Raw genomic sequence first — 17,443 nt, 5'->3', positions numbered from 1 at the left:
GGCTGTGTGGGTGGTGGGTTTTACTGTTGGGGTGGTTGTTTGTATTTTTTTTTCCAGGTAAAAGAGCTGATTTATTTGGGGCAATGCCCCGCAAAAGGCCCTTTTAAGGGCTATTGGTAGTGTAGTTTAGGCTAGTTTTTTTTAATTTTGGGTGGGCTTTTTAAATTTTGATAGGGCTATTAGATTAGGTGTAATTAGTTTAAAGATCTTGTAATTTGTTTTTTATTTTCTGTAATTTAGTGGGTTTTTTATTGTAATTTAGCGAATTGTATATAATTTAGGGAATTTATTTAATTGTAGGGTTAGGTTAGATGTTAGTGTAAGACAGGTTAGGTTTTATTTTACAGGTCAATTTGTATTTATTTTAGCTAGATAGTTAGTAAATAGTTAATAACTATTCAGTAACTATTCTACCTAGTTAAAATAAATACAAACTTGCCTGTAAAATAAAAAACATAATTTATGTAAGAACTTACCTGATAAATTAATTTCTTTCATATTGACAAGAGTCCATGACCTAGTGACATATGGGATATACAATCCTACCAGGAGGGGCAAAGTTTCCCAAACCTCAAAATGCCTATAAATACACCCCTCACCACACCCACAATTCAGTTTAATGAATAGCCAAGTAGTCGGGCGATAAAGAAAGGAGTAATAAAGCATCAACAAAGGAATTTGGAAATAATTGTGCTTTATACAAAAAAATCATAACCACCATAAAAAAAGGGTGGGCCTCATGGACTCTTGCCAATATGAAAGAAACAAATTTATCAGGTAAGTTCTTACATAAATTATGTTTTCTTTCATGCAATTGGCAATTGGCAAGAGTCCATGAGCTAGTGAGCTAGTGACGTATGGGATAGCAATACCCAAGATGTGGAACTCCCCGCAAGAGTCACTAGAGAGGGAGGGATAAAAATAAAAAAGCCATTTACCACTGAATAAATTTATCCACAACCCAAAATATAAGTTTATTCTCATAAATGAAAGGAAAAAACTTAAATCAAAAGCAGAAGAATCAAACTGAAACAGCTGCCTGAAGATCTTTTCTACCAAAAACTGCTTCTCAATAAGTATATATAGTAATCTCACGCTATTTGCCACCTTTTACCGATTACAATATCAGGTTTTTGCATCAATATACAACTATGGATAAGAATATGGTTAGTGCTCCTTAAAATATAGTTATGAATTGATAATGATTCATGCACTAGAGGAGAATATTCCCCAGTTTGCATGATAAACTCGTGACAAGTTGTTTGATTTCATTACCACCCAACATTATATATACAAACATTATGTTAGGTTCAATAAATTATCTGTAGTTAGTAGACAAGCCATCGTAGTTTATTAATGTCGATTTAAACACTTCTAGACCTATCAGCAAAGGAATCCTGATAAGGTATACTACATTACAATTTGAAAAAACTTTACCCCCCAAATTTTTTTTTTTTACATCTGATAAATGTCATATTATCCTATATTATAAAAGGCCAAGGCCAAGTGTGTTTGTCTGAAGCCGTCATGCGCAGTAGAGACTGCGCGCGGACAAACACACCTGGCCTTCAGCTGCAGAGTAGTGCGCACTGCGGAAGCTGCCTGGCGGGGGCGTGACCGGCATTGGGCGTGCCGTGATGGGGGCATGGCAGACGGGCGTGGCAGACATGATGAGGGGGTGTGGCCGGTGGGTGTGATGAGGGGGCGTGGTCTCGCGGGAGCGCGGGGGAGGGGCGTGGCCGGCGGGAGAGACCAAAACAGAGGAAGGAAGGAAAGAAAGAAAGCGAGCAGAAGAGGGGGGAAGAGCAAAAGAGGGAGAGGGAGCGCAAGAGAGTGGGAGAGAAAGAGGGGGAGAGAGAGGGGGAGAGAGAGCTCAAAAGAGAGGGGGGAGAGAGAGAGCTTAAAAGAGAGGGGGGAGAGAGAGCTTAAAAGAGAGGGGGGAGAGAGAGCTTAAAAGAGAGGTGGGAGAGAGAGCGCAAAAGAGGGAGAGAGAGAGAGCGCAAAAGAGAGGGGGAGAGAGCGCAAGAGAGGGGGAGAGAGTGCAAGAGAGGGGGAGAGAGAGCGCACAAAAGAGGGGGAGAGAGCGCAAAAGAGAGGGGGGAGAGAGAGCGCAAAAGAGAGGGGGGAGAGAGAGCGCAAAAGAGAGGGGGGAGAGTTTAAAAGAGAGAGCAAAAGAGGGGGGAGAGAGCGCAAAAGAGGGAGAGAGAGAGCAAAAGAGGGAGAGAGAGAGTGCAAAAGAGAGGGGGAGAGAGCAAAAAAGAGGGGGAGAGAGCGCAAGGGGGAGAAAGCACAAAAGAGAGGGGGAGAGAGCGTAAAAAAGAGGGGAAGAGAGCGCAAAAAAGAGGGGGGACGGAGAGAGCGCAAAAGAGTGGGGGGACGGAGAGAGCGCAAAAGAGTGGGGGGACAGAGAGAGCTCAAAAGAGAGGGGGGAGAGAGAGCGCAAAAGAGAGGGGGGAGAGTTTAAAAGAGAGCGCAAAAGAGGGGGGAGAGAGCGCAAAAGAGAAGGGGGAGACAGAGTGCAAAAGAGGGAGAGAGAGAGCAAAAGAGGGAGAGAGAGAGCGCAAAAGAGAGGGGGAGAGAGCAAAAAAGAGGGGGAGAGAGCGCAAGGGGGAGAAAGCACAAAAGAGAGGGGGAGAGAGCACAGAAAAGAGGGGGAGAGAGCGCAAAAAAGAGGGGGAGAGAGCGCAAAAAAGAGGGGGGAGAGAGCGCAAAAGAGTGGGGGGAGAGAGCTCAAAAGAGAGGGGGGGAGAGGGAGCTCAAAAGAGAGGGGGGGAGAGAGAGCTCAAGAGAGGGGGGGGGAGAGAGAGTTTAAAAGAGAGGGGGGAGAGAGAGTGCACAAAAGAGGGGGAGAGAGAGTGCAAAAGAGAGGGGGAGAGAGCACAAAAGAGAAGGAACAGAGAGCGCAAAAGAGGGGAAGAGAGAGTGCAAAAGAGGGGAAGAGAGAGCAAAAGAGAGGGGGAGAGAGAGAGCAAAAGAGAGGGGAAGAGAGAGCAAAAGAGAGGAGGGAGAGAGAGCAAAAGAGAGGGGGAGAGAGAGCAAAAGAGAGGGGGGAGAGAGAGAGAGCGCAAAAGAGGGGGGAGAGAGAGCAAAAGAGGGGGGGAGAGAGAGAGAGCGCAAAAGAGGGGGGAGAGAGAGAGCAAAAGAGGGGGGAGAGAGAGAGCAAAAGAGGGGGGAGAGAGCAAAATAGGGGAGAGAGCAAAAGAGGGCGAGAGAGAGCAAGAGGGGGGAGAGAGCAGATGAGGGAGAGAGCAGATGAGGGGGGAAGAGAGAGAGCGAGCAAAAGAGGGGAGAGAGAGAGCAAAAGAGGTGGGAGAGAGAGAGCAAAAGAGGGGGGAGAGAGAGCACAAGAGGGGAGAGAGAGAGCAAAAAAGGGGAGAGAGAGAGCAAAAGAGGGGGGAGAGTGCAAAATAAGGGGGAGAGAGAGAACTCAAAAGAGAGGGGGGAGAGAGAGCGCAAAAGAGAGGGGGGAGAGAGAGGGAGCAAGGGTTGGAACCGCGGTACCTAAAAAATTGGCCCGTGTACACGGGCTTTAGGACTAGTAGTGAACATAAAAGAATAACATATGTTTTTTCCAGCTTGTGCAAAAAACATTTGAAAAGTCACTCGATCTCACTATCATTTAAATATTATATGCTCAATTTACACATGATGAAAAAGCTACATTAACGAGACAAGCTATTCAGTATCAAAGGATAGCATTTAATTTTTTAATTTTTTGATAAGCCAATCGATTCTATATATATATATAAACATTTGGACCAGAATAACTTGCATTTGTTAAAGGTCAATTTCTATTGAATACAGTTCTAAAGGATAGTATCTGTTTTCCTAGCCGACGTGACAAACGTTTTACAAGTCACTTGATTCCACTACCTCTAAACATAACGCTATGCACAATGAAATACCTAGAATAACGAGAGAGACTAAAATCAAAAAATAGGAATACCACAAAAAACACATGGCCACTCTAGGAATGTACACAAACCACAACCAATCAAAGCAAAGCGGATATGACGTCACGCTAAAAACGGCGATAACATAGATAGGATAGATCACCGCAATACACTGTTATTATGTGACCATTGACTACCAGGGTGAACTCTACTATGAGTAATTAATAGAAAATGAGCCACTTTTCACTACAAAAGGGACCCTTTTGACAACCAGCTGGCAGTCTTGAGAAAGGCCTAGAGGAGGCCGAAACGCGTTGACCACAGCTGGTAAGCACTATTCTGATTTATATAAGTTTTTAGTACCATCTACACTATTGTTTTTTTATTTGCCTTTAGGTTTAATTTACGATTTAAAAAGAAAACATTTTTTTTTTTTTTTGGATTGGAGTTTCTCCCAACCAGCAAAGGTTCTCACCATCAGGAACAGGAACACTAGCCCATTAATTGGGTTTGACCTAAAAGACCGTTGACTTTATTCTCACCATCAGGAACCTCAGACGGACTCCTTTTCTACACATTATTAACTTTTGACTTTTATTTGGATCTTCACATTTAGCCTTTTTTAGGATTTTGTTTGTTGGATTACAATCACTGACTTTGTTCCCTTTTTTCCTTTTTTTTTTAAAATCACTGACTTTATTCTTTTTTTTTCATTTTTTGAGCAGCATTTTTTCATTTTTTCCTTTGTAATTTTTTCAATTTTTCACATAATTTTTTTCACTTTTGAATAAGCAAGTTGACACTGTCTGTTTTCTTTATATTTGCAATCACTAAGGATAATTTTTCATTCTTTTTTTTATACACATTATCACCACCAACACTGGTACACAATATCTCTTACGGTATCCTCCTCCTAGTCGATATCAGCAATCCATTCATTTGATTTACTGTATTTTTTAATCCACACATTGGATTGATTTCTTTCAGACATTGTTTGCAATTTTAACTTTCTCATATTTTTATTGGGGCTACTATTATTATTGCCTCTGCATCATTTTATATTCAGTGTTTTTATATAGATATATTCAATATTTAATTTGTACAAGAGTGGATCCACATCTTATTGTTTTTATTGTCATTTATTACCACTGTACCCACCGTGGCATGTTTTATTCTTGTGTAAAGTACTAGATTTACAATTAAAATATTTCTTAATACACACTCTACACATTGTACAACACCTAGCCCATTTGGGGCACCATCTTGGATGACATCATTTAAAGGAACCTTCATTCGGCGGTAGTCGTCGGAAGGAAGAGGATGCTCCGTGTCAGATGTCTTGAAGATGGAGCCGCTCTGCGCCGGATGGATGAAGATAGAAGATGCCGTCTGGGTGAAGACTTCTGCGGGCTTTGTTGAAGACTTCGGCCACTTTGTTGAGGACTTCTCCCGGGTTCTTGGAGGATGGTTGTCGGATCTTCAAAACTGTAAGTAAATCTTCTGGGGTTAGTGTTAGGATTTGTTTAAGGGTTTATTGGGTGGGTTTTAGTTTTAGATTAGGACTTGGGCCTGCAATAGAGCTAAATGCCCTTTTAAGGGCAATGCCCATCCAAATACCCTTTTCAGGGCAATGGGGAGCTTAGGTTTTTTAGTTAGGTTTTTATTTGGGGGTTTGTTTGTGTGGGTCGTGGGTTTTACTGTTGGGGGGTATTTGTATTTTTTATTTCAGGTAAAAGAGCTGATTACTTTGGGGCAATGCCCCACAAAAGGCCCTTTTAAGGGCTATTTGTAGTTTATTGTAGGCTAGGTTTTTTTTATTTTTTGGGGGGGGCTTTTTTATTTTCATAGGGCCCTTAGATTAGGTGTAATTAGTTTAAAGCTTTGATCATTTCTTTTTTATTTTTTGTAACTTAGCGTTTATTTTTTGTGTAACTAAGTGTTTGTTATTTTTTGTAACTTAGTTAGTTTTTTGTAACTTTGTAATTTTTTAGTGTAGAATTAAATTATTTGAGTAGGGTTAGGTGTTTAAATATATAATAGTTATTTTAATTTGTAATTTTAGTATAAAAGTTAGGTTAGATTAATTATTAATTTAATATAGTTTAATGTAATTTTATTATAAAAGTTAGGTTAGGTTAATAATTAATTTAATATAGTTTAAAGGGACACTGAACCCAAATTTTTTATTTCGTGATTCAGATAGAGCATGCAATTTTAAGCAACTTTCCAATTTACTCCTATTATCAATGTTTCTTTGTTCTTTTGCTATCTTTATTTGCATCTAAGTTATTTTTTTGGTTCAGCACTTGTTTATTGGTCGGTTAAATCAATCCACCAATCAGCAAGAACAACCCAGGTTGTTCTCCCAAAATGGGCCGGCATCTAAACTTACATTCTTGCTTTTCAAATAAAGATACCAAGAGAATGAAGACAATTTGATAATAGGAGTAAATTAGAAAATTGGTTAAAATTGCATGCTCTATCTGAATCACACAAGAAAAAAATTGGGTTCAGTGTCTCTTTAATGTAATTTTATTATAATAGTTAGAATAGGTTAATTATTAGTTTAATATAGTTTAATTTAAATATAAAGGTAAGTTTAAATTTATTATAAGATGGGGTTGAGTTAATATTTTATGTACAGTTAGCAGGATGTTAGGTTTAGGGATTAATAGGTTAATTTAGTTTATGGCAATGTGGGGGGCTGGCGGTTTAGGGGTTAATACATTTATTTAGTTGTGGTGGGCTCTGGGAGCAGCAGGATAGGGGTTAATAAATTTATGTAGGTGGCGGCGGTATAGGGGGTGGCAGATTAGGGGTTAATAAGTATAATGTAGGTGGCGGTGGGCTGCGGGAGCGGCGGTTTAGCAGTTAATAACTTTATTTAGTTGCGGCGGGGTCCGGGAGCAGTGGGATAGGGGTTAAACAGTTTAGTATAGTGTGGGTGTTTAGTGACAGTATACAAATAAAGCTGGGAAAAAGCCGAAGAGCAGTGAGATCGATGACTGTTAGTTATCAACGCCCCGTACTTGGTGCGCGGCTTTTTGACAACTTTTTTGTTAAATATGGAGAACGTATTCAGGTCTGCGGCAGTGATGTTAGGCGATGTTAGGAGAGCGTATTGGTGCCGGCAAATGCAGCACAGTTGACGGCTTGATAAATAGGCCCCTACATCTCCACAAGATTATAACAAATGTACTTAGCTTTGGTAGAATTGATATCAGTCAGCAGGATTCCAACAGTGATTTCTGAGACAGGATCAGATTGAGACATCTTGCAAATGTAAGAGAAAAAACAACATATAAAGCAAAATTATCAATTTCCTTATATGGCAGTTTCAGGAATGGGAAAAAAATGCAAACAGCATAGCCCTCTGATAGAGAAATAAGGCAAGAGGCATATAGGAATGGGGTTTAAAATAATGAAAATATATTTGTCGCCAAGTATGATGCACAAACAGAGAAAATGTTTTGCCGCTAACAACATCCGGAAATGACACACTTGCGTCATTGAAGACGCAACCTTGTGAAAGGACTCGGCATCGACAAAGACGCCGGAAATTACTAATTTGCGTCATTGAACGTAACTTCGCCCAAAAAAAATCTTGCGCCAAAAATGACTCGAATAGTTTGGCATTTTGCACCCTCGTGAGCCTAATTCTGCCCGCGAAATTAAAATGACAGTCAATTGAAAAAAGACTAAACCCCAGGTAAGAAATACATTTTCCTAAAAAATGCATTTCCCAGATATGAAACTGACAGTCTGCAAAAGGAAATATACTGAAACCTGAATCATGGCAAATATAAGTACAATACATACAGTTGCAAGAAAAAGTATGTGAAACCTTTGGAATGATATGGATTTCTGCACAAATTGATCATAAAATGTGATCTGTTCAAGTACTGCTGCTACTCTCCCTAGAAGTGGCCGTCCTGTAAAGATGACTGCAAGAGCACAGCGCAGACTGCTCAATGAGGTGAAGAAGAATCCTAGAGTGTCAGCTAAAGACTTACAAAAGTCACTGGCAAATGCTAACATCCCTGTTAGCGAATCTACAATACGTAAAACACTAAACAAGAATGGATTTCATGGGAGGATACAACAGAGAAAGCCACTGCTGTCCAAACAAAACATTGCTGCACGTTTACAGTTTGCACAAGAGCACCTGGATATTCCACAGCAGTACTGGCAAAATATTCTGTGGACAGATGAAACCAAAGTTGAGTTGTTTGGAAGAAACACACAACACTATGTGTGGCGAAAAAGAGGCACAGCACACCAACATCAAAACCTCATCCCAACTGTGAAGTATGGTGGTGGGGGCATCATGGTTTGGGGCTGCTTTGCTGCGTCAGGGCCTGGACGTATTTCTATCATCGAAGGAAAAATGAATTCCCAAGTTTATCAAGACATTTTGCAGGAGAACTTAAGGCCATCTGTCTACCAGCTGAAGCTCAACAGAAGATGGGTGTTGCAACAGGACAATGACCCAAAGCATAGAAGTAAATCAACAACAGAATGGCGTAAACAGAAGAAAATACGCCTTCTGAAGTGGCCCAGTCAGAGTCCTGACCTCAACCCGATTGAGATACTGTGGCATGACCTCAAGAAAGCGATTCACACCAGACATCCAAAGAATATTGCTGAACTGAAACAGTTCTGTAAAGAGGAATGGTCAAGAATTACTCCTGACCGTTGTGCACGTCTGATCTGCAACTACAGGAAACGTTTGGTTGAAGTTATTGCTGCCAAAGGAGGTTCAACCAGTTATTAAATCCAAGGGTTCACATACTTTTTCCACCTGCACTGTGAATGTTTACATGGTGTGTTCAATAAAAACATGGCAACATTTCATTCTTTGTGTGTTATTAGTTTAAGCAGACTGTGATTGTCTATTGTTGTGACTTAGATGATGATCAGATCACATTTTATGACCAATTTGTGCAGAAATCCATATCAATCCAAAGGGTTCACATTTTTTTTCTTGCAACTGTATATTTAGAACTTTATATCCTATATAATAAATGGCAAAGTATGTTTGTCAGATGCAGTCATGCGCAGTAGAGACTGCACGTGACAAACATACCTGACCGATTGGATCCTGACACTCAGCACTCAGCACAGAGCAAGGCTGAAGCGGAGTGTCAGGGAGCATAGCCGATGGGAGCGTTGCGATGGGGGCGTGACCGGGCGTTGCGAGGGGCGTGGCCGGGCGGTTTGCCGTGATGGGGGCGTGACCAGAGAGGCAAAGGCTTTCAATGAAGACAGAGCCAGAGAGGGAGCAGGAGAGGGGGGGGGGGGGGGAGAAGGGCCAAAGAGGGGGGGGGGAGAAGGGCCAAAGAGGGGGGAGAGAGAGAGCCAAAGAGGAAAGAGAGCCAAAGAGGAGAGAGAGCCAAAGAGGAAAGAGAGCCAAAGAGGAGAGAGAGCCAAAGAGGAGAGAGAGCCAAAGAGGAGAGAGAGCAAAAGAGGAGAGAGAGCAAAAGAGGGGGGAGAGAGAGCCAAAGAGGGGGGAGAGAAAGCCAAAGAGGGGGGGGAGAGAGCCAAAGGGGGGGGGAGAGCCAAAGAGGGGGGAGAGAGAGAGCCAAAGAGGAAAAAGAGCCAAAGAGGAGAGAGAGCCAAAGAGGGGAGAGAGCCAAAGAGGGGGGAGAGAGAGCCAAAGAAAGTGGGGGAGAGAGCCAAAGGGGGGGGGGGGAGAGCCAAAGAGGAAAGAGAGCCAAAGAGGAGAGAGAGCAAAAGAGGGGAGAGAGACAAAGAGGGGGGAGAGAGAGCCAAAGAGGGGGGGGGGAGAGAGCCAAAGGGGGGAAGAGAGCCAAAGAGGGGGGGGAGAGAGCCAAAGAGGGGGGGGGAGAGCCAAAGAGGGGGTAGAGAACAAATGAGGGGGGAGAGAGCCAAAGAGGGGAGAGAGAGCCAAAGAGGGGGGGGGGAGAGAGCCAAAGAGGGGGGGGAGAGAGCCAAAGGGGGGGGGGAGAGAGCCAAAGGGGGGGGAGCCAAAGGGGGGGAGAGCCAAAGAGGGGGGAGAGAGAGAGAGCCAAAGAGGAAAGAGAGCCAAAGAGGAGAGAGAGCCAAAGAGGGGGGAGAGAGAGCCAAAGAAGGGGGAGAGAAAGCCAAAGAGGGGGGAGAGAGCCAAAGGGGGGCGGGGAGAGCCAAAGGGGGGGGGGGGAGAGAGCCAAAGGGGGAGAGAGCCAAAGGGGGGAGAGAGCCAAAGGGCGGGGGGAGAGAGCCAAAGGGGGGGGAGAGCCAAAGAGGGGGGAGAGAGAGAGCCAAAGAGGAGAGAGAGCAAAAGAGGGGAGAGAGCCAAAGAAGGGGGAGAGGGAGCCAAAGAGGGGGGGGGGAGAGCCAAAGAGGGGGGGGGGAGAGCCAAAGAGGGGGGAGAGAGAGCAAAAGAAAGGAGGGAGAGAGCCAAAGAGGGAAGAGAGAGAGCCAAAGAGGGGAGAGAGAGAGCAAAAGAGGGGAGAGAGAGAGCAAAGAAGAGGGGGGAGAGAAAGAAAAAAAGAGAGGGGGGGGGAAGAGAGAGCAAAAGAGAGGGGGGAAAAAGCAAGGGGTGGGACCGCTGTACTGCAAAAAATGGCCCGTGTACACGGGCTTTAGTACTAGTAAATACATAAAGTGCCAAACCATAGCTGAGAGTGTCTTAAGTAATGAAAACATACTTACCAAAAGACACCCATCCACATATAGCAGATAGCCAAACCAGTACTGAAATGGTTATCAGTAGAGGTAATGGAATATGAGAGTATATCGTCGATCTGAAAAGAGAGGTAGGAGATGAATCTCTATGACCGATAACAGAGAACCTATGAAATAGATCTCCCGTGAGGAAAACCGTTGCATTCAAAAGGTGATACTCACTTCACATCCCTCTGACATTCACTGTACTCAGGCTTCAAAATGCTGAGAAGCGCATATCAACGTAGAAATCTTAGCACAAACTTACTTCACCACCTCCATAGGAAGCAAAGTTTGTAAAACTGAATTGTGGGTGTGGTGAGGGGTGTATTTATAGGCAATTTGAGGTTTGGGAAACTTTGCCCCTCCTGGTAGGATTGTATATCCCATACGTCACTAGCTCATGGACTCTTGCCAATTACATGAAAGACATAAACCCTAAGCTAGCTACAATGTAACTATTAGTTATATTGTAGCTATCTTAGGGTTTATTTTACAGGTAAGTATTTAGTTTTAAATAGGAATTATTTAGTTATTAATAGTAAGTTTTATTTATATTTATTTTAATTCATTTAAGTTAGGGGGTGTTAGGGTTAACTTAGATTTAGGGGTTAATAAATTTAATATATTGGCGGTGACATTGGGGACGGCAGATTAGGGGTTAATAAATGTAGGTAGGTAGGTGGCGGCGATGTTAGGGACAGCAGATTTGGGGTTAATAATATTTAACTAATATTTGCGAGGCGGGAGTGCGGCGGTTTAGGGGTTAATATGTTTATTATAGTGGCGGCAATGTCAGGAGCGGCAGATTAGGGGTTAATTTAATTTTAGTGTTTGCAATGCGGGAGGGTCTCGGTTTAGGGGTTAATAGGTAGTTTATGGGTGTTAGTGTACTTTTTAGCACTTTAGTTACGAGTTTTATGCTACAGCATTGTAGTGTAAAACTCATAACTACTGACTTTAAAATGCGGTACGAATCTTGCAGGATAGGCTGTACCGCTCACTTTTTGGCCTCCCAGGACAAGCTCGTAATACCGGCGCTATGGAAGTCCCATTGAAAAAAGACTATACGCAATTTGCTTAAGTTGATTTGCAGTAAGGCCAAAAAAGTGTGCGGGACAGCTGTACCTACAAGACTCAGAATAGCAGCGGTAGTAAACAAGCAGCGTTATGAGCCTTAAAGGGACATTCCAGTCAAAATTTAAATGTGCATAGATTAATTACATATTTGAATAGAAACATATTTTCAATATACTTGTGTTAGCAAAAATGATTCTAGTAAAAGTTATCATTGTTTTAGTGTTAACATTTTTCTCTGCACGTGCATGTGAAGCACAGCTAGAAATTCTCAGTGCACCTACATTTTAAATACTGCAGCTGCTCAGAGCATCATTTGGACTTGTATCATGTCAGCAATTAACAAATTGAGTCATTACCAGATGGTACAGGCACTTTAGGCTCTCTGAGCAAGTACTGTGTTCAAAATGCTGGTGCACGGTGCATACTTAAATACACTTTTAAAACAGCCATAGCTTTTATTAGAAGCATTTTTGCTAATGCATGTATATTACAAAAATGCTTCTGTTCAATACCGAAATGCTCCCATGTGGTTTCCAATTGTGGCTGGAATATCCCTTTAATGCTGCTTTTTTACTCATAACGCAAGACTCGTAATCTAGCCGTTTGTTTTTAATAGTGCGTATAAATTATTACAATTGACGTCAATTCAGTGCTTTAGGGAGAAAAAGAACCCCCTTTATCTCTTTGTTTGAAATAGTGTTTTAAATATAGTTATTTCCATTGACTTCCTTTTAACAGATGAGACTTGACATCTGTCATTGGTTCAAGCCAGGACGGATCTTAACAGCGAAGCTGGATCCTTTTTATGCTCACCTTCCCAATAGGATTCCTGAGCTAATAGCGAGTTAAGGAGTGCATCACAGTTTACCTGCACATTACTGCATTATTTATTTTTTACTCTATAGTGGAGGGAATTATATTTTTTATATAATTGTTTAGTGTTAAAAGAGTTGATTCATTTTATATTGCAGTGGGGCATTTCATCAGTATATATATATATTTTATAAGCAAGATGTCCACACTCAATGGATTTTAAGAAAGCAATGGTATATTTAAGCTGTAAATAAACCATCACTTTCTAAAAATCCAGTGAGTGCGGACATCTTGCTTGCAACAACATAGATATTATTGCCTGCACCCTGGTAGCAGTAATGAGGCCTATTTATCATGATGCAAGCGGACATGTTCCGATATTGCGGATCATGTCCGCTGCACATCGATAAATGCATTTATCATTGCACCAGTAGTTCTGGTGAATTGCTGGTGCAATACCGCCCCCTGCATATTTGCAGCCAATCGATCGCTAGCAGGGGGTGTCAATCAACCCGATCGTATTGGATCGGGTTGATTTTCGGCGATGTCTGTCCACTGTCTCAGAACAGGCAGACGGGTTATGGAGCAGCGGTCGTTAGAAAACATGTTTTCTTTTTATATCACAACCTATTACCTCTGCAATTTCTTTAATAGAAAACTAGATTTAGTCCCTATGCCCTTTGACTCTTTATGCAGTAGGCAGATTGACAAACCTAGCCTTGGAGAACAAATTCATCCCTGACACAATCTAACAAAGTATCCCAATATTAGCTAATGGTCTTGCTAGTGATGCTATTTACATCTCTCACACTAATTGTAGGTTTAAGGGAGGCATTTAAATGTTTTCATTTGTTGTGTTATTCATTTTACTTTTTCATCATTGTTCTCAATTCCCCTAAAGCCGTTTTATGAACAGTTTTCAAACTGGTCCAAGAGTGGTCATTCTTTCAATATAAGGGGATTCTTTCATTTACTGTAAAAAAAAAAAGGAGGTTTATAAAGGTTATGTTACATATTTTATTCCATTTACATCGGACATATATAATCCATATGTTTTGCACAACCATTACTACTTGTTCCTTACTTGTAAGGACATCTATATAATGTACTTATCTATGTGAACTTAATGGTCATCCTTGTTGTAACATTTGTCTTGATGTTTAAACCTCAATAAAATAAAAAAGAATAAAGAAAAAAAGAATCTTAGAATTGCTGGCATTTCATAGCAGTATATTTTTGTTGTTAAAAAAAAATTAATGTTTTGTGAGTTTTCCGTTGGCCATAATGTAATCAAACAAATTTTATTTTGAACTAAATTGTTATCTGAAGATTCAGACAAACCGACAAACCAAATGCAACCATGAACGAAATTCTAACGACCCAATTCAACCAAAGCTTTTAGATGAACCATTTTTTTTTGCCTGTGCACATATTTTATGCCCATGTATCAAACAGGATAAGAAAAACCAAGAGCTTATGTTAACAGAGCATGATATGCTAAATAGAAAGCCACATGCTAACTAAAGCAATACTGTGGGAAACATGTATGAACACTTAACAAGCAGTAGAATATTATGTTTTTTGCCGCCATCTTGAAGGACCACTAAATTTTTGTATTTTAAATATTTATCTTCTAGGTCTGATGAGCAGCCCAAGCAGGCAGAGATCTGAACAGTTTCTGGACCATGAGGAGCAGGGGTGTATTTTGGCCTAGGCAAATAGGACACTTGCCTAGGGCGGCAGATTTTGTGTCTCACTGCACAAACACATACTGCACTACACATACACACACACGATAAACACACACCTTCACCATATATATATATATATATACACACACACACCATAAACACACACCTTCACCATATATATATATATATATACACACACACACACACATATATATATATATATATATATATATATATATATATATATATATATATATATATAGACACGTGCGCACTTGAACAATAACATTTACTTTGGAAATGTCATGAAAAAGTCATTCTACACCCTTACCAAAAAAATATTATGGCAAAAAAAGACCTAAAAACTGGGGGGTGGGGGCAGTATAATTTTGAGTGCCTAAGGCAGCATAAAACCTAAATATGCCACTGATGAGGATTTAAAGGGCTATATAAATGACATGCTCTAATTCGTTAGAGCATGTCATTTTCCAACTATTGACCCTACAATACTGTGTGTGTTTAAGCCCCGCAAAGGGGGACTATTGACTCTTTGCTAGAAGTACCGCTCGGGACCCACAGAGCACTGCTGGTCCCGAGCAGAACCCGCCTCTGATCCAATCAGCAGCATTAGTCTCATGACTCATATGTGCAGCTAGAGCTGCTGATTGGATCAATGGCGATTTCCGCTCAGGACCAGCAGCGCTCCACGGGTCCTGAGTGGCACTTATAGCATATGGTGGACAGTTGTAAATATTTTCCCCCCACTATTATGGCCCGTAAATTAATTAACAAAGGTTCACACATAATATGTTTCCACATCTTGTAACTGTATCTGTTTACCATATCTGTGAATTGATATATATATATAAAACCAAGAGAAAATGAACATAATATTAACATAAACATATGCTGAAAAATAGTATTAGTCAAACAAAATGGAACTAGAACAATTTGAACTGAGGTCAAAGATCAACTGAGGAATCTATTAAATAATGAACCAGTGTTTTTAAACATGGTCACACCTCTTATCCTAAACTTTTTCATTGTAACCAGATTCTGCATAGGAAATGGCTGACACTGATCCATTTTAGCTTTTGGGAATTGGCTTTGGGGCCTTGGTGGGACTTTTCTGATGATTGGGTAAGAATTTATTCAGGTCCATCATATACATTCTTAATTTGGACATTTCCATAGTAAGGCCTGTACATACCCTGTCTAATTTGTTAACCAGTGTTTGGGCATTTAACCTTCGTTATTTATAGTTTTTCTTATCATGTGATTCATTTTAATTCTGCTACTCTTTTTGATTCTTAACGGATCATTTTCAAGAAAAGAAATTGTTATTAATGGAGACAGTGAATGCAGACTGTCTCATATATTTTTAATTAGGCGTAAAATTAGTGCTACTATCTTGCTGGCTGGTAAATACATTTTGGCTGCAGTCACTTGCGTGGTCAGGTGTTGTGGCAGTGTGCACAGTATCATCTCGCAGAAACACTGTGTACCCTTTTTTTTATATAAAAAGTTGGAGGATTGTCACATATTTAGTTTCATAAGATGATTATGATGGACTGGCTTTGTATCTTCACAATCTGATATCGCCTGTGGTGATACAATAGACAGTGTAAGCATAGTTATGTGCTTCCTTTTATTTCAGCTGTAACAAACGAGAAAATAAGGTAAGTAGCACTATGCATTTATATGACTGGTTTTATCAATAGAATTATTGCAATTATGGCAAAGAGTTAGTAAGCATTTAGTGTAACTTGTTAGAGATGTCTGCTCCAGTGTATTTGATTAGTGTTGTATGTGAATGCAAATAGAGTTAACACTAATGCATGATGAAGCATTAATTATGATTATGTATACAATTTATTTTTTAGTCATTGTCATGTTAAGGCAGATAGGAAAAATATATCTTTCAGTGATACATGTGAGGTGTCAGTGTATTTTTTTTAATTTACCTGGTGCTAAGAAAGCTGTACCTCTGTATCGATGCCAGTTGCAAGGCCTAGAGTGCCTCTCTGGAGATACCTTGGCATATCTTTACCCACTCATTGAAGACAATTTGGATTCCAGGCCCTCCACTCCATTATTGATCAAGTCACTCTTTCTGTTACCAACAGCTTTACAGCAATAATATCTGTTTCACACAATAAATAGACTTTGTATGCAGGTTAACGCTGCGTATGTTGCCATTTTTCTTTAAAGAACTGACTCATACCTCAGCGGGAGAAAAAAGATGACATTTTGTAAAATGGAAACAATAAGGACCATGTTCCTGTCATGAGAGATTTTATAGATTCCTTTTTGGGACACTAGCAGGAGGTTGATTGGTATCAGTATCTTCCTGGTTATCATGATCACTACCAGAAATGCACTGTATTGATTTGCTATATAAAATGGTCAACAATTTGGTCGGTATTTGTTGTGGTCCTGCCTTTGTGATGGGGTTTATTTGGGGTGGTAACATTTTCTTTGTGAATATGTTCGGAAGTAGTGCCAGTTAAGAAATCTTTTTATCTGTCTATTGCCTCACCTGCTCCCTTACGTGTTCATCACTTCTATTTCTGTCAGGCTGCATTTTTCTTTTGCCATTGATAAACACATGGTGACTTTCAGATTCTACATCCTCCATATTACCACTCCTACTTCATTTCCCAGAAGCTTCTCCAGTAGACACCCCAGCAAACATATAATAAGTCACTTTAGCAACCACAGACCGAGTTTTGCCCCAGCGACAGTCCCTGCAACCCCAACTTTTCTCAGGGGACCCCCTTTCACTGGCCACACTCCTTCTCACTGGTGGCCAAACACTCACTTTTACTGATTACACTCTGTAGTTTTTCAGCTATTGGCAGAGGACCTCTTTCCTAGTTGTTGGCACGTGCACATCTAATATGGCTGTTTAAATTTTAATTTTGAATAGAATAATTTTTGCAATATAATTTCATAAGCAAAAATGCTTCTAGCAAAAGTTATTATGCACCAGCATTCAAACACTACACCTAATAAAGTTAGTCGTGGCTTGTATGACACAAATTGTCTTCACTACACACCACACCAGCTAACTGAGAAGGTATGGCATTTGAATGCTAGTGGATGAGTCACGTATTGCATATATATTTACATATACAGTATCTAATAAAAGTGAGTACACCCCTCACATTTTTGTAAATATTTTATTATATCTTTTCATGTGACAACACTGAAGAAATGACACTTTGCTACAATGTAAAGTAGTGAATGTACAGCCTGTATAACAGTGTAAATTTGCTGTCCCCTCAAAATAACTCAATA

The 17,443-nt window shown here is 40.7% G+C and overlaps 1 protein-coding gene across 1 annotated transcript in view; it reads right to left on the bottom strand.

The window, feature by feature from the left end:
• The window catches only part of LOC128657190 (transmembrane protein 151B), a 45,940-nt gene extending 29,159 nt beyond the window's left edge, over positions 1 to 16,781 (bottom strand). Inside the window, exon 1 of the mRNA XM_053711445.1 lies at positions 16,683 to 16,781. Within this exon, the coding sequence (XP_053567420.1) occupies positions 16,683 to 16,781 (99 nt within the window). The remainder of the gene's footprint in view (positions 1 to 16,682) is intronic.
• Positions 16,782 to 17,443: the final 662 nt, after the last annotated feature.

This window comes from Bombina bombina, chromosome 1, assembly GCF_027579735.1.
Source record: "Bombina bombina isolate aBomBom1 chromosome 1, aBomBom1.pri, whole genome shotgun sequence".
Lineage (NCBI taxonomy): Eukaryota > Metazoa > Chordata > Amphibia > Anura > Bombinatoridae > Bombina > Bombina bombina.
This window is presented reverse-complemented; position numbering and strand designations above follow the sequence as displayed.